The sequence below is a fragment of the Falco biarmicus genome, chromosome 3 (genome assembly GCF_023638135.1).
Source record: "Falco biarmicus isolate bFalBia1 chromosome 3, bFalBia1.pri, whole genome shotgun sequence".
NCBI classification, from domain to species: domain Eukaryota; kingdom Metazoa; phylum Chordata; class Aves; order Falconiformes; family Falconidae; genus Falco; species Falco biarmicus.
The window spans coordinates 26,547,967-26,569,949 of record NC_079290.1 but is presented as its reverse complement, the minus strand read 5'-3'; the positions used below and the strand labels follow the sequence as shown (position 1 = coordinate 26,569,949).

Below are 21,983 nucleotides of genomic sequence, written 5' to 3'. Positions count from 1 at the left end.
GTATATGTCACTCACTGCTCATGTGATTGCCAGAGTTGTTCAGTGTTTAGAGTAAGGGCTGTGTTGGAGCTGGAGGTAGAGACTGAACTTTTGCTGTCATCATTACTCTTGAAAAGCTTTATGCTCTGAGCATGACTTGGCCACATGCAAGATAAAATGCATCTTGTTTGGGGTATGGTGTTTGAAACTGTTTCACTGAAGTAGTACTTGGCAGAGATGATAGACTTTAGAGGAAGGCTTCCTGAGAAACAAGGCAGTGTGTTACCTACAAGTTTGAGATCCTGACTGGTGAGATTAGGATGTGCAAAGAAGCCTCTGTTGCTTACCAGTATCATGATATGCTACGTCTGAAGGAAAGCATTCACTGAAAATTTCAGGATCCTGAATCCTCGGAGGATTTCACGGTACTGTTTGGAGCAGCATGCCATAGGTATTTGACAGATGTTGAGTGGCTGGTGTGGATCTGTCTATTCCTTACTTTCTTAGTTTGAGTTAAAAAAAAAAAAAACGCTACAGGAGTAAAACAAAATAGCAAGGGAGTCTGAATATGTTCCTAAAACTCCAACTTTAATTTTCATATGCTTTATTGGTTGTAAGATGCAAGAGGAGGCAGTTTCCTTTATTGGAGAGGTGAATATCAAATCTTAGAATACTTTACCTGTAGAAAACATTATGAACATATGTTAAAAAAAAAAAAAGGTCTAGATATCTCATACATTTTTCTTTTTTATACACTTGTATGGATATAAAAATCAATGACACTTGTCATATATATATGAAGCATCAAGTATTTGCATTTTTATTATATAGATACCTATAATTTTAATGAAAGACAGAGCATTAAGAAGCCCTCTTATACAAGCAATGCTTTCTTTAATTTCTTTTTTTTTTTTAAGCTTGTAAATTTAAACATTATTTTCATACTTACCTACCTGAAACAATCCACTGGAGCTGGATGATGTTTGTTCGCATCAGTGTTAACCATATTTCATGGGGCAAATTACATTGCCAGTATTTCAAATTAGATTGCCAGTAGTTTCAAAAACTGTTTTGTAAAAGTTAGCAGATAGAAATCAGCTAGAAATAATTGATGGGCTTAAAACCTATAAAATATATCATAATCCAGGGAAAAATGCGTCAGGGATAATATTTCTATATGAGCAAGCAGGAAATTTACCTTGTTCACTTTGATACATTTAAGAAAATAACTGATATACTACCATTGCAAAATTATTCCTGTTGTAGAAGGTTATCTACAAGCATCACAGATCCATTCAAGATGGGACAGTAGGAAGAGGAACAGGCCAGAACATTTAGTGGGTACAGTTTATAAAGTTACTCTTGTCCTACTTAGCACTTGTTAATAGCTTCCAAAATCTAGTTTCAACTGGAATCAACTTCTCTTTCAAATCTTTTGTGTGGGAAATTAGTTAAAGATTTGGGTTTGTTTGGGTTGGGTGTTTTTTGGTGAATATTTCTATTTTCTTGCTTTCTAATGTAATAGTACAATGATTGTTCTTAATAATAATAAAAAAAGTGCCAATGCCACCATAATTATTGTACACAGAAAGAAAAATTTAATAAAAATCTTATGCAACTTACTGTCCATCCATAGCCTCTAAACACGCACTCTTCAATGCTTTCAGTGCTCTTCACTGAATGTTTAGATCTTGAGGATGTCAAAATGTTTCAAATTGGGACACTTAAACACACAAATTGCTTAAGTGAAAACAGTAGACAAAAGCAATTTCAGTTTTGCTGTGAGGTAAACTCCCTAGAGATTGACTTCCCCAAATTTGTGTCACTGACACCTTGTGTTTCAATCCTAGCTCAGGTGCATTAACACTGTATGGTAAAAAACACAATTTTTTTTAGCCATTAAGACAGGCCTTGTAAATTTCTCTTGTTGACATTGCATGGATTAAGCAAAAGTAGACATAGGAAAGTAGTCTAAGTGCACATTTAATTGAAACAAGGTATTCATCACCTGTTGTCTCAAGTTTTCCTGTTAAATCTGGCAAGAGTAACTGGTGAGACACACAAAAGGACTGAAGCAGGTTGTGTGTCTGCTTGGGTGAGGGATCATTGGGAGCAAAGACCTGGCTTCCCAAGGACATGAAAAGGTCTTTAGAAGGATACTCCCAAAAGCTTATTAAAAAATCGTGGACAGAAGCCCATAACTTGCTGAAAGATGTGATACATTTCTCCTAACATGTATAGGTGTTGAGCAAATTTTAAAGTTTGGGCCTAATGGGCTATTTTACTTGTGTTTTCAGGAAGAAAAATAGCAGCTGAATCAGGATCAGTGACTGTGCAGTAGGTGACTTACTGATGCAAAAAACCTCTTCCCCTTTTTTTTCTAGTTTAGATCACTTTCTATATTTCAATTTCTCACTTTACCCTGGAGTAAGAACAGATACAGATATTTCTGTTATTTTCCTAAATTATATAAATACATCAGAATTAATACTTTTTTAAAAAGCTCTTCCCAAGATAAAACTTCAACTATCACTTTCTGTCAGAAGACAGAACAACGTTGCTACTTCTAGAAGATCCAGATAACCTTCTGTTTCATTCTTTATTGTATTGAAACACACTTTGTAGGTATTATTTTTGTACAGTGGCATGGGATCAATTATGATGCCTCTGAATTCATAGCCTTTACTGCTACCAGTTTTGCAGTCACGTTGGTATCACAGTACCAAGGAAGTAACTATTAAAAATCCCACTGACCTTTGTTCCTGAAAGTAAGAATTCCAGAATGAAGTTCCAACTAATAAATCTGTACTGTTACTGTGTGCACTGCATCTTAAAAAAAAACAAAACAAAACAAAACAAAAAAACAAACCACAAAAAACCCCAACCAAACAAACAAAAAAACCCCAAAACACAACAAAAAAAGTTTGTTCCGTATGTCATTTAGAAACACACACAGAAAGTTTTCTACCTTGACGGTTTTATAGTATGGCAACACTTGGACTGCCAGCAGGTGGGAAGATTTGAGGAGAGGAAGATTATATGAGTGCCTTCATAACACTCATATTTCAAAACAATTTCAGTTATTGGGCAAAACATCATACTCATCATTTGTTAAATGAGTATGATCTTTTATGATTAGTTCTGCCTTTATTACATTGTGTAATAACAGTACCACACACCATTTGCCATTTTTTTTTTTTTTTTTTTGTATTCTCTCCGTGTTCATGTGGAAGTATAATCAATAAACCCTCAGATTCATCTGCACGATATGTCCTTTCTGACTTCTGTGAACCAAACAAGGTGCACCTTGGAAAATAGAGCCCTACCAGTAAAAGAGTTGCTGTGACTCTTATGGGTAAGGGTGCTGGAGGAGTAAATGTCTATTTTGACATGAGCTCCTACTTGAAAACTGAGGTCTGATATTTAACTGCAAGGGTCTTTCAGCTCATGCTCTGTGCACATCTTTTTCCTTTTTTTCCCATGCAAATGAAACCTAAAACTTTGGCTTTACTGGTACACTTGCATACTATTTTTGAAATTAATGTCTTCCTAACCATGTTTTGAATGGTCACTTTTCATCATTTCACTTTTATTGATTAGAAATGTTCTGGCCCTGGCTCTGAGAGCAGGCTGACTATAGGCACTGCCAGTTTAGTTGTGGCCTCTTGGATAATGGTAAGAGAAAAGAAGACAAGAGGATAAATGAAAGTGAAATTCCAAATTACTGGAACATTTAAAGGTCTTTGAAAAGTTTATATACAAGCACAGTTAATGCTGTCATGCACCAAAGTGCCAGAAGACCTAGCAGTGAAGAATATTAATCTACTTTTATAAAATCAAAGGGTTCATATTTTTTGCTATAAAGAAATAATTTGAATAAAATTTGACCCTTTCTACAATAGTCTGTGGGTCAAATTGAACCTACTATTAAAATTCTCTAATATCTTTCTTGTATTAGCATTTCAAAACTCAATTTAAATATTCACAGAGCTCTTTTTTTAATAAACTTAACAAAATTCAGGTAATTTCCTTCAACTTTCTTGATTGAAGGAAGGCAGTAGGTACAGATATAAAAAAGATGTACAGCTACAAGCAAAACCTGAAATCAATTATATATAAGAAATAACATAACACATGGAAAGAAATTAATCAAAAGGAAAAATTTCTGCTATATGATTTTCTTGGTCTGCTACCTGCAGGCAAGGAACGTAAATGAAAAAAAAAAAAAAAAATCAGCATTCTTCTTACAGATAAGGGGAAAATTAATAAAAATGTTTCCTTCCTACCAGATCCCCTGATGCAACTTATGTTAAAAGTGAGTGACTGTAGGAAGAGCTTACATGCTTTAAAATAACTCTTTTTTTTTTTTTCTTTTTTTCTTTTTTTCTTTTTTTTTTTTTTTTTTTTTTTTGTGCCACAGAAATATACTTTCATTCTTGCTGTTAAGCTCAATTACGTCAGGTTGGTATGGATTTATAGTCCAAAGAACAGCCCTTTTGTATTCCTTTTTTCTATTATGTTGGTTGTTAAATCATGGTCATAAAATTTCTCCCTGTCCAGAAGTGAGAAATGGTTTGTTCTGCTCAGGTGTGACAATGAAGATGTAAGGAGTTGCTCACAAATTGGTGCAATCTTCCAATCTGGACAAAACTTTTGAAGTTCAGCTAATTTACATAACAAACTGGAGAGGTTCAATGCGTACGGGTAGCACTGCGTGTCTTGAGTATAGCTGTAAAGATGTTAACAGGCACTACAGAAATAACTTCGTTAAGCTAAATAGAAAACTCAATGGACTGAAGAGGGAAGCAATTCAGTAAAAGTGGGAGTGGTTTGTCTGACAAGTATTGACTTTGTTGTTTTCCTAAACTGATTTCCCAGTTTGCACTACTGCCAATAGCATGCTTAATTTTAAAGTTTTTCCTGCAGCAGTCAGTTTGTCAAGGTTAGGTATTGCCATCTACTGTCTAATAGAAGAGTATTTAGACACCTCTCTTGGCCTTTTCTCTCTATTCTCATGGAATTATGTCATTAAACTATTTGCAGTTCTCACGGGGAGGAAGGGAAAGGCAACATTTTTTAAATGAAACCCGAAAGTTGGGATCACCATTAACTAAAAGCCAAGAGAGGGAGGTAGCGTGGACAGTCACAAGGTCAAGTTGTTGGGGTAGTTGGAGCAACTAGTTCAGTAGGAAAACTTCTACCATTTTCCTTGATTACCATCTATGACATTAGTGGCAGACTTGTTGTGTACTTCCATTTCTGTGATTCATCTAGATACCTCTGCTTGGAGGTTCTTCTTCTCAGGGGAATATTTAAGGTCTCAGTGACTGAACAGTATCTGGCCGTCAGTGCTTGACAGAAAGTGAAAATTTATCCTGATTGCTACAGCATATATTCATGTCCCCTATCTTATCAGTCCATGTCTTCACCCTGGTTGAACATACAGGCTCTAAAATATTTGAGCCTGGACACTTAAAAAAAATTCTGCAAAACCCAACAGAAAGTCACATCTCCAGCAAGGCGCTTGGGTGTATATTTTTGGTAATGTCTTGTAAACATTTCTTCCTCAAAAAGAGAAGCTGGATTGTTTCTGTTGGGGCTATTCAGATCACTGTTACTTGTTTCCAGGCTGTTGTTAAAGCACAGTGTTGGAAACAACCACTCCTTTGCATTAACTGCAAGGCTGAAGGAGTAGCTAAGAAGTTTTGTATAGAAATCTTCCCAGAGGAAGTGAACTCTGAAATACCATGTGGTGTCTTCACTCCCACTGCCATATTTAAATGAAATAAATTGAACCATCTTTTATGTTTTTAGTGTTCCTGACAATTTTTAGGGAAAAAAAGTTCCTTATGATGTGAATTAATGTGAAGTGTTTGGCTGCTGGTTTTCTTATGTAATCATTTGTATTTAGAAGAAAATGTTCTTGTTGAAACAGGACACCAGTGTATTGATTTTTTTGAAGCTTTTCCCTCTGTTTGTAATCAGAGTATCACATACCAAGGTTTTACCATAAGGTAAGGATAATCTCTGTGTGGTAGCCTGTGTTCCTAGGAAATACTGGATGAATCCCACAAAACGTGCAAAATGCATGATGTTGATCCAGTGAATTTCAGGCCTCTCTGATTTATCAGAGTTGTTATTATTTAATGCTACTACTACTAATTATACTCATTAACCTCTCCCCAGCCACTCGCTGTCAAGTATTGTAGGCTTTCTGAAGCATTCTTAATTTGTTAAGAGCACTGATTTATGTTGCGGCTCTGGGAATGTAAGAGAATATTGGTAGGTGGGAAGGAAGCTAACCACTTAACATTTTCATGAGATAATTATTTCAATGATACTTTACCACTGTAGGATACATGCATTTTAAGCGCAGAGCACTGGACAGGAAAGCCTATAAGCATGTGTTTAATTTGAGCATGCATTTAAGTGGTTTCATTTAGGGATAAGTCTGATGAATTTGAGTATGAGAGATTATTACAGAACTTACCCAGTTTAATGTTACTGAGTTTCAATTATTTCATTAGAGTTATAATACCATAACACTGGAGCCATGCATTGATGTATCAGGACTAGCATGCTCAAGGGGTCAGATTATAAAATTTATGTCCAGAGGAATGTTTGTAGCAAAAGCATCTTTTGTTAAGTGTATGCAAACCCTTCGTTACTGGTTCATTCTCACACTTTCCCATGTTATTAAAATTCTTGCAGTGTTGGTTTTGTTTTGTTTTGCTAAACATGGCCTATCCTTTCAAGTGTTGAGGTAGCATCTGTTACTCATTGTGTAAAGATTGCCACTTAGCTAGCTAACTTTGTGTGTTTGTATCTATATGTTTGCATTTATATTGAAGTATATTACTATTTAAGAAAGATTTTTATTTATTTAGCATTTAACACATTAATAGTCCTAAAAACTATGTGCCTGAGTGTCTGTAAATGTGGTACAAATTAGGGAGCACAGTTCAGATTTCCCCACACTGCGCTGCCAAGTGGCCTCAATCACAAGTAATTTTCTCCATGAAGGCACATGCAACTCACTCATCAGCCTCTTCTCAGTAGATATTGTTATTTGTATCAAATTATATGTAGTGATTTTTCAAAGTGGCCAACTGTGTCCACTAAGCCATGCAGGTTTCTGCCACATTGACTCCTTCATTGCTGTCACTAATTGTACTGTTTTCTACTAATTCTTGTTTATTTATGTTATTTGAAAAAATATTTGAGATTCATAATCATATCAATAAATATTCATGAAATAAAGCACCAAGTGAATAAGTAAACTACCAACCCCCTCAAAATCTCCTATATTGTGTACAACACAAGTATTTGCCTGTTTTATAAAGGAAATAGTTTTTTCAGGGCTTCATGCAAAATCTAGAATGAAGTAATGGAGACTTCATTTGCCTTCAGTACCTCCATTTAAGATTAGAAATTGAGTTTTTTCCTAGTGCATTTGGGAATTCTTCACTGTTTATCATGTATCTAGCTAATCTGAAGCATATCAAAATCACCTCTCCTTAGATTACGTCCCATTTTTTTTCAAAGTGCTAATAGGAAAAGAATTGTTGAAATGAGAAAACAAACCTGTAGACTGTCTTTGGAATCAACTTTTCAACTAAATTCTTAAACAATTTCAGTTTTAAATTTTACTGTTTTATTTTAGATACTAATCATATCTCAGAGTTGTTTACTGCCAGATCACTGTGATAGATGAATTTCAGTAGTAGGAATTATTTGGATTTGCATTGGTGTGCCATTATGGTAGTTGTTGCTTGTGAAGTCACACTTAATCAGCAGTTATTGAAAAGGATTTTTCAGTAGAACAGAGGTGGGATTTGACCATGTTCCAGTTGAAATAAAAGCAGACACAGTGTGTGTTGTGCCATAGGTGCTTAATAACATGATTGGTAAAAGTATTTGGTGTAGTAATATTAAATTAAATCAACAATTTAAAAGGAATGGACAAAGTATAGTACTAAAGTAACTGATTAAGCGGCATTTGGATTGTTGAAGTAATATATCAACATAATAACAACTGGGAAACAAAAGCACTATAGGAGAAAACAGTTGAAACTGTTATTTTTAAAGACATTTATTTTTGTCTATGTGACTCTGCATTTTTAAGTATTTTAAATCAGGGAAGAAGTTGAGTAGATGCTGTTTGGTTTATTGCCTAGATAAGAGAGCTAGTAAACTTTGAAAACCAACATATAAATTTTTGAACCAGATAAATTGTTAGTTTTCTATCTGACTTGGTTTACTGATACCAGTAAAATGTTGGAAGCACGTGGGCAAATTAGGTGAACATAAGCCTGCAGAGTTTAATTGTTTGCATTAAAAAAGAGTATGTAATTCCACACAATCTTTGTTGTGAGATTCTGAAATTTTATATTTATTCATTGTTTATTTATGCATAAGGAATTAGATGGAATAGACAAGAGTAGAAATTTTAATCTGTTTATACTTACTAGGTAGTGGCCTTTGAGTTTACTGTTTTCTTTAACCCATTCTATGTTTGAGTGATAACTGAAAATAGCCACAGAAATCAAGCATCAACATTTCAGTTCAAGTGAAACTAATAAACAAGAAATACTTAATTTTGCTGTTATTCTTGTGGGCTAGTCTTACTCATGTTGAACAATGCCTTACTCTTAAAGTTATCAGTTAAAGTTAGCAGTTTATAGCTCTGGGCATGAGCTGAATGTACATGAACACTTAAAAAATAAAAGATGACTCAACGTGAATAAAAGTTTTTGTCCAAAGGATCAGGTTGCAGATGGGTTAATTAGACAAGGAAGAAGCAGGCTGAAATCTAGAAAAATATTTATGCACTGATCCCTCTATTTCAACAAAAGTCATGCTGGTTTTTGCAGTGCAATGTCTGATGTCAACCTCTGAGGTGAACTGTTACGTAAAGCTCTGATGTGTGCCCATATGCGACTAGATAAACATCACTGTTTATTATATGTGGGTTGACATATGCAAAGCAAAACCTTGGGTAGCTGCATGCATACCTCTGATCTCGTTTGGATGCGATGATGTTTACATGTACGTTTTTGAATGCTGGGACATGTAACTTTAGGAAACGTTACATACCTGTTCATACATAAGATGTATCTATGGATGCATTTGTCGGGAATGTTAGCCTGAGATTTGTTTAGAAAATAGAGTCCCAACCCACAAAATGACAGGTGTTTGAACCTGCACTGTGGAGCTGGTGCATACATTGTTTTTCTTCCAGCTTCTTGGAAACAGCGTCAATGGAAATTATAAGGTGTGTATTTCCATGACTGCTGCAAATGAAAGCATACAAACTGCACTTCTTTTCTTAATTAACATACGGTGATTATTAGCTTGATGATTATGTACTAGTGACCTGATCAAACAAACCAGTTTAACATCTAGAAACAGACCTAAATGTCATGGACACATGTCAGTTGGATTACTTGCAGGTATATTGCCTTTGCTGTATTTTGCAAGATGCTTATTGAAAAAGTCAAATAACAAAGAGCCAACCATTCAGCATGAAATCAAATGTCACTGAAATGTTGGCTGAAGTTTCCATTTTCTTCCCCCAGATTTAAAATAATTGGAAAATTTATTAAAGGCATATGGCTGCTTTTGAAGTTATGTAAAAGATGGTATTTATCCATCTTTATAATGGCAGAAATTCACATTTCCCTAAAATAGCATATTTTTGGTTTGATTGTCTTTTCCTTCTTATTTATCCAGATGTTACCAGGAGTATACACCAATTAATGACTTAACAGACAATGCCATATATCAATAATATTATGCAATCTGAAAGGTATTTGTTGATAGTTTGTGCAGAATCCCTGTGCTTTCATTTCTGCCATGAAACTGGACACACGTAAGGTGCCCAAACTGCCCGTGTTTAGCTGCAGTGCACTGCTCCAGTGTGTGCTAGTGCTTTGTTCTCTGTTCCGTACAGTGCAATATCCATTCTTCATTCCCTGTGCATATGCAGTTGCTGGATTTTTTCCCAGCATGGCTAGAAGGTGCAATTAACAGTAATGGATACTTTGATAGTGAGAATCTTTATTTCTTCAGCCATAATAATAGCCCCTTATTTTAGGAGATATATTGTTGAATGACAGCTACTGTTGGTGAGTATGAGTCCACAAAAGTGGGTTCATTTGGTCAGATTTCTCAGCTGGCACAAAAAGTCATATTTCCATGAAAGATAGTAACCTATATTAATTTATGGAGTCCCAGTTGGGAATCTCAATCAATTTCAATAAAAGTAACCATCACATTCCTCTGAAAAAAGAATTATACAACCTAGACTAAAGTGAATTTTGCTGTTTTAATAAATGTAGGTAGTCACCGGTTCATAATAAATTGCATAAAATTAGAGTGTAGTCAATATTTGATTTCTTTTAAAAATTTATCCCTTCCTTTTCATTGAATGCAACAGAATCATTTATGTATTGTATCTCAGCATGATAGATTATATAGGAATAGTGCGTTTAATACTGGAAAACTATCATATAAATACAAATTACATTTTTTTTTCATTACCTAGCTAGCTTTCATTTTGAGGAAGAAATACTCAGTCAATTATAAATGAGGCTGTGCTTTCATTGGAGAGCGAAATATGTAATTTTTTCCAAGCCTCAACCATGTATAATGAAATCTCTCTTTTGAAATCCAGTCTTAAGATGGATTTTGAAACGTACTGACATTTAATAAAATCTTAGTTAAATTAAAATATGTTCAGTTATTTCAAATCTCTATTTAAATCTAGGATAAAATTCTACACCTGCACAAGAGATGTCTTTAGCAAATAGTTGCTATTAACCAATGATTGTGAAGAGTATGTATATAAGAAAGAAGAAATTTTAATTTTTGAGTACATTCCAATTGGTAACCTAAGTGTTACTTATTATAGATCTGTCAGGCACTGGCTCTTGAAGAGGATCTTAAGCAATAGTATGTCTAGCTGACTAGAAGAAGAATCAAAGACCTCAGGCTGCCATTTCAAATTCAGACTCGTGCCCTGTTTCTGTAACTGGCTTATGTTTCTCTAGCCCTCGGCTAGTAGTTTACCATGATGGTTGTTTGGCCTTTGTGAAATGAAGTGATAGTCTGTCCGAGTCCCATCTATTGACTGGGAGTCTATTAAAAAGAGAGTCTAGCAAATGAATGATCATGGACACATCAGGTGCTGGTTGAAGCAAAATAGCAGAATAAGCTGAAGTTTACATTGTCAGCACCTTTGTAGTAATTCACTGTTGTCAGTGCTGTTAATTCGAGAAATGAAGCCTGTAAAGGGAACCTATTAAGTAAGTACTGTACTTCAGCATCAAAAACCAATAACTAACAAACAAGAGAAGGCTCTTCACTGTTTACATGGTTTTACAAATATAGCTTTGATTTCCATTGTTAAAACTGTTTAATTGCATTTAATACTAGAGCCTGATGAATAATGAAAAAAACCCTATGTGCAAGTATTATTAATACGTATTATTAATAACACTGCATATTCTGATTTGAAGTCATCAGGAAAACAGTCACTTTCAATTTTGATTTCCATAAAATGTTATTTGTCCAATTCTAATAAATGCTGAACACAGCTGTGGAAGGAAAATCTAGCTAAAGGCCTCCAATTGTAAGTTCACTAAGGTTTTATTTCATGTTGTCCTGTTAGATGGTTTTGCCACAGTGTTCCTGATTCTTTTTAAAGGGCCCCTTGAGGATGCCATTGAGGATGAAGAAGAAGAGTGCCTGTCTGAGGAAAATGATACTATCTCAAAAGAAGACTTTCCATTGGAGGAAAGCTTTTCTGCAGAGTTTGAGCCTGAAAATCTGAGCTGTGAAGAAGTGGAGTACTTTTGTAATAAAGGTAAACATTGTAGCCTACCTCTTGAGGGGATACTGGACAATCTGTGTCCAATTGGTCATAAAGGTTTTTTGGTTTAAAATATACAAAATGTCCTATTAATATAGGAGTTTGAAAATAGGAAAATGAGTTCCTTGCGGAGTTAAGTCTGGTAAATTAATATTTAAATGTGTTGGAAGATGTACTTCTCAGGGAGGTGAATCATCTTGCCTTTAATGTGGTCCTCCAAGAATGTTACTTTCTACATATTTAACTGTAGAGAACAGGCCTCAGAAGTCAATTATTATCAGATCCAAAGCTAGCAATGCAGCATGTCTGTTCATCACTTCTTTGCCTAGGAAACATTGCTAGAAAAACAGATTGTGTCTGTAGATTCTAGGATTAAAATAGAGCTTATTATAGAACTGATTATGCATGGTAGAAAACTAGTGACTGATTTCTGAAAGGATAACTTTTAAAGTTGCAGATGCCTTTTTGATGCATTCATTACTTGCAAATTATTGAAGATAGAGGTATCTTAGCGTAAGCCACACCAATTCATTCTTAGCCCTTACCCAGTGTTCAATCTGCAAGGTTGTGCTGTTTCCCATTCAGCTGACAGAAAAAATGCACTATCGTGTACTGTTATTTAGAACATTGATTTAATCTTCTTCCTGCCAGATTTCCACTTGATTGCTTTATTGTTTGTCTTCTGCAGGTAAGGATGCCTATCAAATAGCTGGAGTTGTTGTGGTGATGTTCTTCTATTAGTCCACATCCCTCTCAGGCATTTGGATATCGATGATTTCACTGTCTATCTGTTCTTTCCCAGAAATTGACATACCTTTTCTCATGATAGCTTGATATGCTCCTGTTTTTGTATTACTTTCATCTGTCATGGATGAAGTAGAATAAATCCATTTGAAGGCTCAGATGTTACGACTACAGAATATTAGTCTTTCCTACAGTGTCCAGTCATCAGTGGGGAAGGCATGAAAATGTATTTTCTAAATGTCCTCTACGTAGCTTACAAACTTTTGAAAAAATTATGTACTTTTTGCGCTACAGGTTCTTGATACTTAGTAAGCCATCATAAATTATCAAAACAGTCTAGTCAGTAGTTTAGAGTTTAGCTGCTATAAATCTTACTATGAAAGAAGAGACACCGGATTATGAATGGAAATGCTTTACAAACAGGGGGAGTTAAGTGCTATTATAACTGTTCTGTAAACAAATCCTACAGTTACTGTGCGTTGACTTCTTCATATGCATCTCAGACACCATGTTCCTTAGCTGAAAAAAAGTACTGTTCCTGTTACTGGCATTACTAAATAATTATTTAAACCAGTATTTGCATAATTGTTATACTAGTGTCTCTTGAGTTCCTTCTGTCAGCAACGGAAGACTATGCACCACTATCAGTTCATACCAGTTTTATTTAGTTATTTCTCTGTACGTCTTGCTGCTTTTCCAGGGCCCACCAATAGAAATACTACTGTTCTGGGCAAAAATTGGGAAAATACATGATTATTTTTGTTTGTTTATAGCAATCAATATTGCAAAGTCATGTTGAATTTCAAGTTATCTTGTCACTTCCCTTTAATGAACACATTTTTCAGGGAAAACACTGAATCCAGGCCATTACATTAAACAAGATAAGGAATTAAATTGGAATACATTTAAATCTGAATCTTGATTATCATATGTTTTATTAAGGGCATCTGCTGATTCTTCAAGCTGAATACTTTTGACTCCCCAGCAGTTCTTTTTTCCAAGTATGTTGTAGTTATTAGAGATTCTTAAACCTGTCCACTGCAACTGCTGCAGAAGAAAAGTTGAAAAGGAAATTTCTGAGGATGAAGGGGCACATAAAACCCCTAATCTACTTCCAGCTGAGGCTGTGTGACAGAAAGTCCCACTTTGAAGTAAGTTGAGAATATCCCTGGAAAAGGATGGAATGGGAGACTAGAAGACCAGAAATACATTGTTTTTTATTAATGTCTCAACTTCTTTTGAATGTCCTCCTTCTTCAGTGTCACTTCTGAAGCGTTAGCATGAGGCCACGTATGTTTTTTTTTTTTTTCTGAGGATAAAACCAAAGAAGACAAAACTAATCTGGAAAGGAAATAAATGCCTTTTGTGCCCTTTTCTTAGTGAAAGGGTTTGTGACTGTATTATACAATAAATGCTAAAAGTGAGGCTAATTCTCATGATTTTTGTCATGAATCTTTTAATCATTCATAACCCTTCTTTTGCTTTGTGGTTTTCAGTATTGAAATTAAAAGATGGTATGAGAAATATGCTTTTGTTTTTTGTAAAAATATTTTTGGTTAACATCATGGATAAAAGCTTAAAAATTAAATATGTACCAAATAGGTTAGAGAGCAAACAAATGCATTCTGATTTCTGTTTTAAGGGCCTGACTTTCTGATTATTTTTTTCTCTCTTTGACAGTATTGGCAGCTTGTAAACCACAGATATCTCCAAAGGAGGGGAAAAATAAGTGTAGATCTGTGTATTCTCATGCAACATGTTTCCTTTTCCCAGAAAATACCAGAATTGGCATAGGAATTCTTTATGTTGTCTCTACCTTCTCCTCTTCCTAACATGGACCATTAAAGGTTCTAGAAAGTAAGGGGAATTTATTGGATATAAATATTCATCTGTCCTGACTCCCCATTTCCTTCCCCTGGGTTTTTTTCCTAGCTTACCCAGAACAAGAGGACAAATGAGTAGTTGGGGTTCCTGAAGGAATTAAGAGACGTGGGCAACAAACAGCACAACTGTTGGGGAGGAGGTGTTTGTGAGGCTTCACTCATGGTGTTTTTCATACTTCCCCAGTTATGTAAATCAGGCATCACCTAAAAACCAGAGTCTTGTAACTATGCGAACTGGGCACTGAAGGCAAAAATTTACCGAACTCACAATTCATTCAAGTGAATGGAAGTAGAGGACGTAGAGGTTCACAACTTGATAACTTTGGCTTTTTGACTGAAGAGATTTTCCTGTCAAAATATGCCTGATTGTATTATAAGCAAAGAGCAGTCTCTTACTGTCTAAATTGCAAACAGCTAACCTTTATAAAGCCATACTTGTCATTCCCACCTTATTAATTTGGGTTTGTGAGATTGATTCAGCAGAATAGTTGCCAGAATTAGAAGGCAAAGGCAAAAGTCTCTGCAAAGTGTGAAGCAAATTAATCACATTGATGGAGCTGCATGTCATTTTACAACTTCTCTGTTTTCAAAATTGTGACTTTTGGCTATTATTTTTCCCTTCTTTTGCTCATTAATGGCTTTTACAACAAAGAATCTGGAAAATTCTGCCTTTCCCCCCACTTTTGCAACACCACAAAACCACAATTAACTTTGCTACATGTGAATAATTATTCCTGTGTAGTCTTCATGTACACTCAAAAGTGAAGAAGTGAACAATCGTTTAACCATGTAAATATTAAAAGCAAAAATGGAAATTAGCAATCTGCTGTTTATCAGGGATGGGTTTAAGCTTGCAACTGTGAATTTTTAACCTTTTGGATGAAGTTTCCCATCCAAGAATGAGTATTTTAGAAGAGCCTGGGAATCGATGGCAGAAGTTTGATTTGTTTGCAATTATGACAGAGATTAGGGGAAAGGGAATATTTTGGAAACAGCAATAATAACAACACAGTTATAGTGTTCTTCCACTACAAAGCTGTACTGGTCTCAGTCTTTACAGTAGAAAGAAAAAATGAGGTAGGAGGTAGCCTTGGTGATAATGCATTGCATTTTGTCAGTTTGTAGCTTAGTTACTACGAATTTCCACACTGCAGGTAAAGAAGATATCTGATGATGCTGTTTACGCAAAGTCTGTATTAGTCTGGAACCTTCGTTGCCAAAGATTTTTTTTTAGTGTTCACATAGGGGGTAACTGGAATCAGAGTCTGTACCAGATTAAGATTAATTCAAATTAGATTCAGATCTAGAAGATTTATTAGTTAAGTGCCATTACTTAGATAGCCTGAATAAGGAGAAAGTAGCCTGTCTCCCATGCAGAAGAGTGATAGACTAGATGGCTGAAAGCCTGCTATGGAACCTAGGGGAGTACATACAGATTAACTTTTGTCTTTTATAGGTAAGAATAAGAAAATAAGGTGATGCTATCAGAGACAAGAAGTGAGCTGGAGGTGTGATGGGGCTAATAAAAGCAGGAGGGCAGATACAAGAAGGAGACACAAAAAGCAGGATGATACAAAAGCCAAGAAGTGGGAGGTGATGGGATGAGAAGCAAAAGTTCATTTGGGCTGTGAAATAGTTTATCATTGGCTTTTTAGTCTCTGATTGCTGTCATACTGCCTAGATACCCACAGGAAAATAAAACCAGAATAATTTTCTGTTACTTAGAAGGTTTGGCATCTTCATATGGAGGTGAGACCTCTTCCTCTCTCTAAACAGCAAGGAGAATAGGAGCCTTGCCTACTTCGTAAGGGAGGGAACTGGCTAAACAAATTACAGTTCTTTGTGACCTTCTTAGCAGAATTGTTCAATGAGGGATTAACTTTCAAAGGAAAAGTTATCTTGAGCAATGAGACATCACTTGAGATTAGTAGATAGTTAAGTAGCTGTGTTTAGAGAAGAGGCAAGAGAAGAAAATGGAGGAAGGATTATAATCGAGAGAGAGAATGTGAGACTGTTTCCAGAAGAGGCAAACGGAGGAATGTACATATCTGATAATTGAAGAAGACATATCCATTTCTTGCTGCCATGCTTACCAGGACAATTTTTTTGAATTCTCCTGTTCTTTGCTTGTAGCATGGCTATTGTGCTTGTTCCTTATGCTGTAGGCTTCCAGTAATTACTCCATTCCAAGGCAGCACTGGCACCAGTCCTCAGTGGAAGATTCAGTGGCCTTAACCAAATGGTGGCAGATTGGAAAGCAAATAGCTTGTGTTTCCCACAGCAAAGCTTGTGTTTCAGTTGGTGACATAGGAAGATACAGGGGATAGAGACATAAGGTGTGATGAAGATTGACTGTTTCATGATGCAGTGCTTTTAGGATCTGTAGCACAAACTGCTACGTATGCCTGTAGCAAATCAGAGTGTTGATGTGTGTTTGCAGTTCCCAATACATTCCTTATCTTTATTTGTGGAAGGAGAGGGGGATAAGGGGAAGCCAGTGGTTCTGAAACTCATATACAGTTCTAAGTCAGCAACAATAGAACTCAGGGAATATATGGGCTTCTGCATACTGAGTGTGTACCTTCTGCCATATTCTTATATTCTGCTGGGGCAGGAGGCAATGAGTTCAGAACCTGATCCAAGTTTTCTGCTCATGTGCAGTATTTTGTCACTAGCCTGGCAGACTAGCTTAGGACTGGAATTTGTTATGTTAAACCATGTGACCTGATTGTGCAGCCAGGCTTGAGATTCAGGGAAGCAGCTGTAGTGTGATTCTCCATATAAGAAAAAGCATATACAAAGCTAAATTCTTCTGTGTATTAATCTTTCCCTTCATACTTCATGTGCAAAGCTATCATGTTACCATCTATAATACCAGCCAAACTCTTAACACCCTGAAAATGATTTCTGTGTCCCTTTTTCCTCTGGAGTATGACTTTGTGTGTGTATGCCTGTGTGCATCTGTGTAAATATTCTTTGCTTCTTTCATGTTAGGCACGTAATGACTAACAATATGCTTGCTATTTTCTGTTTCTGGTTCAAAAAGTAGATTTATACCTTCTTTTTTTTTTAACCAGAAACCTTTTAATCAATAATGTTTCTTTCCTTTTCAGTAATGGATTTCATTACAAATTTCTATCTCTTTTGCTATAGCAAGTGGAAGCAGGATCAGCATAAGGCAGCTATACCATAATCACTTTGAGCTCAATAAGGAGATCTTTACAGGCAACTTTGTTCTTATTTCTTAACGGGATTAAGAAGCTCAGCTCTTTAAATTCTTGCATATAACACTGACATTTCCAGGGTGTGTTTGGACCAGGGAGTTCAAAGAGAAGGAATAAAAAAGAAAAGCCAATATGACTTTGTTTTTTACCTTGCTGGAGGAGCTGTTTGTGCAAATCGCCTATAAGCTTATTGACCTGAATCTTTGACTCCTTGTTTTCTCTGGATTTGGCTGGAGTGTAGACACTGATAGAGCACTGATAGAGGTGATTGCACAGCCCTCGGCTTTGCTTGGCACCAGACACCCCCCCTCCCTGCGCTTGACATTATCTTTCCCTGGCAATACTTCTGTTCTGGAACTCATATTCCTTTATTTTTTAAAAAAAATAATTTAATACATTATGTTTTCTTTATGTAGACTTTCTGAGTAAATGAAAGACATGTTAATTCTTTTTGTAGGCAGAGACAGGAGAGAGCATGTACGTGGGTTGATGTATTTTCATCTCCTAGGATAATAAGAATCTGCATAAGAACTCACAGTGCTACTCCTTCCAAAAACACAGTAGTTACCTCTTACTGAATTGTGTGCATCTTTGTGAACCTGTGTTGTGTTGCATTCTCGTGCTCAGAATGAGAGTTCCCATACATTTATCTGTATCTCATACAGCTGAAACAGCTGAATCCTGTACATCTTCTGTACTTTTTGTCAGATGCTGAAAATGGACAAAGGAAGGAAGGGGTTCTCTGATAATAACCTTCAAAGGGTGCTAAGTCATAATTAGGTTGGATCCTGGCAGAAGACCCTTTTCTTCCAAATATCAGCATTTGCTTTCTGCTTTACCACTCATGCTTTCCAATTTTTTCCTGGTACTGAAGCTCAGAGGACCACCTGTTTTCTTGCTAGAAGAGAAAGGAGATACCTGAAAAGGCTGGGGTGAATTTTTTCACAATTATCTTGAGAGCATGGAAAGGCTTCCAGAATAACAAGTGCAGGATTGTGTATCCTATACTGATTTCTATCATCCCGTATGTAAACGTCTTGGGCGATATTTTCAGTCCAACTGAAATCCATGCCAGTATTAACATCAATGGTAGTGAGATAAAAATCTTACCTAAGTTAGACTAGAAAGCCCTTCTTTTAATCAAGAAATTAAATAATTGGTCATCAAACAGGAAAATGTATCTCAAAAAGAAACTAGCAAGCTATGTTTCAAGAAGTAAATACATTGATCCAAATATAAAACATTATTTTAACCGTATAGAATTATAAAGTGAGAGAAACACTTAAACAGCTTATTCAGCTTTAAGCAGTTTATCAAAGCAACTCCAGCCTTTTCAGTCAGCACATTTTGGTTTTCTTAAGAACAATGAAATTGTGAATTCTATCACAGCTATGAGGAAAGGGATTATTTTGTTACAACAAGTAGTGTAATGTCCCCTTTCTAGAAAGTCACGAAACTTGAACTTGGATTGACTTAAATTTGAGCTCAAATTTGACATAAAATGAATTGCAAATTAATAAGGGTAATCTTCTTTAAAATAGGAAATGCATACATGACAAATTTCACCACGTGTTCTTAGTTCATACATACTACACATCTGTTACTGATTTTGTTAATAATGAAGGTCTATTTTGCCTTTTTTCATCTAATTTGGTGTTCTTGACACAAACATTCTGAATACTTTTGAAAAGTTCTGAGGCAGTCGCTGAAAAATGGTTGTCAAACTGGGTCCAAAAAGTGGAGCTGCTCACAGGCTGTGTACTATATGTCAGCAGTGGGGATATTGGCCATAATTTAACTCTCAATGGATCAGAAAAAATAAATGAAGCAAATACCACATTTATGGCATTGTTGGATAAATATTGATAAGACAGATATTGCTGGATAGATGCTGCTGGATAAGAGAAAATGAAGCCTTTATTTATGACTACTAAGTCTTTTTCTTGGGTTTGACTGATAGAAGTCTAGACTGTTTTTGAAACCATGTATAATATAGCAGGTATGTAGAAGCATACCTCCAATGACAGGGAATCAGCTGCTTTGGATATTAAAGTACTTGGAGTGTTGATTATTTCTAATAAAAGCATCAAACTGTTTACAAAAAGGTAAATTAAAATTTTGCTTTGTAAGAATAGCTATATATTGCTGCTTGCTTTGTAGCAGTGTGTGGAAATCACACGAAAACAGGATATGAACAAAATGTGAACTTGCATAAGGGTGTTCCAATTTAGAGCTTGAAACTTGCTAGAGTGTCTCTGAAGTCATCTCTCTTTTCCACTGGAAGGTGTTTCAGAATCTCATGGGTTGTTGATTTCCATTCAAATTATTTTTGAAAATTATACTAAGCAACAGTCTTTGTTTGGGGCATCTAAATACCTTTTAAAATGTGCAGCTGCTGCTTTTCTAATCAAGTGCCTAGAGCTATGTAATTTTGAACCCAATGTTGGTGCTTGAGTATGTCTTTTAGAGCTCTTGTATTTGAGGTTTTAATTGGAAAAGATTGAAAAGATGCAAGACGTTTTTCTTTTTTTCCTTTAAATCTGTAGAAGCTTTTGGGTAGCCAGTATATCTGTGTAGTACTGGTGCCACAAGAGTTGCTCCCTAAAAATTAGGATGATGTAAAAATCATTAATAGAAAGAAAGTCTGGGATAAGATTTAGAGAACACTTTCACTGTTCTGCAGGAAATACATTTGAATGAGTGATCCTTGTCTTGAAAGAACTTCAAAAGCAAACAGTGTGATAATGAGAACATATCAAACATTTAGAGAAAGAGGAAGGCCAGACTCAGTCTAGCTGAACTTGCTGCACAGCACTGTCTTATCCCAGGAGAAAAGTGCTGTAGCTGAAATGGTTAGAAATAATTGACACTGGTTTTTAACGTGATCACTATGCTGAAATGTCATTGTGTCAAGATGTCATTTCATTAAACAAAGTACTGATTTTAATACGAACCAAAATAGTTTCCATACTGTTATTTTGGAGAGTTAACAGCTTGTACACACGTAGGTACTCAGTGACATATGGTTATTCATAGACCTTTCCTAAAAGTTAAGATAAGAAACAGTGTGTTATTTCTGACATTTGCTGGATAAATAATTTTAAGAGTGCTAAGGGCAACAAGAAACATACAGTTATTTCAAATGAGATTTATCCCAGGAGAAATTATGATTGTTAATCAGCATGAAAGAAAACAATAATTGCTTGCAAAGAAGCAAAGTATTGAGATGATTAATATAATTTGAAATAAAGTGCAGTGGATCAACGTGTACAAGTGCTGGTTTTTTTCAGGTATGTTTGAAAATCAATCACCTGAGGCCAGACTTTGCTGAGACTTACTGTATTTGTAGGGTAGGGTGCCTCAGTTGACATTGGTGGACTTGACAGAAATTATTTCTGATGTACATCAGATGAAGAAATAACAGAGTCTGGTAGTGGTAGCACCAGATCTCTTTCTCTGTGTCTCTGTCCTGCCAAGGCTATAAAATAAACTCATTTGCATGGCATAGTAGCCACTGTAGTTGTTTACCTTGTCCTCACAGCAGATGCCAAATATGGCAAGGTATGGAAACATCCCTCCCAATTTATTTAGTATCTTTATTATCAGAATTTTATTTCCATACCAAAAGCTTATTTAAAGATATTTTTTGCATTGTTTAAATGTATTTTATACTCAGAATATTTTATATCTGCTGAAAACTTGCATTGCCATTAAAATCAGAGACTTTGACTTGTGAAATACATACATAGAATCCTTTAAAAAAGAGGTCATCAACGAGAAGGACAGTTAAGGTCTTTTGGATGTCATTGTTATTCTTAAGAATAGTGTGTGCTGCCATAAAGTTACTTTGAATGAATTAAGTACATTAATTTGTATTTTAAGTTGCGTGTGGTTTGTTTCTAAGTTACAAGAGTGTTGCTTCTGAAGAGAAGTTCCTGGCAATGATTCTCAGCTTACAGTGTGTTTCTTAGGATTCAAGAGCAAGATTATCAGTGTGTGTAAGCTGTGTTACTGGTCATAGGCATTGTGGTAAAGCAAATAACAAAAGACAATTTTTGAACTCTAATTTGTAGTTTCTGAAGCTGTGCCATCTAGTTCACAGTCTCAGAATCCTTCTTTGGTTGGTTCTGGAATTACCACCACTGTAGGCTGCGGCAGAAAGAAGGGGAGGGCCCCTTCCCCCGTGTTCCCAAGAAAGCCTGCCCCTTCACAACCAGTCACGCTGGCCTGTTAATGCACATAAGGTTATGTTTCTTGCTGAATTAAAGCCTACAGTGTGTG

General features: G+C 35.7%; 1 protein-coding gene across 3 annotated transcripts in view; it reads left to right on the top strand.

The window, feature by feature from the left end:
* The window catches only part of ZFPM2 (zinc finger protein, FOG family member 2), a 321,740-nt gene that overhangs the window by 52,465 nt on the left and 247,292 nt on the right, over nucleotides 1-21,983 (top strand). For 2 of the 3 annotated variants that reach the window (XM_056333074.1, XM_056333071.1), the window contains exon 2: nucleotides 11,687-11,845. The exons of the other annotated variant lie outside the window; for it this stretch is intronic. In XM_056333074.1, coding sequence (XP_056189049.1) covers nucleotides 11,687-11,845 — 159 coding nt within the window. The remainder of the gene's footprint in view (nucleotides 1-11,686; nucleotides 11,846-21,983) is intronic. 3 annotated transcript variants of the gene reach the window in all.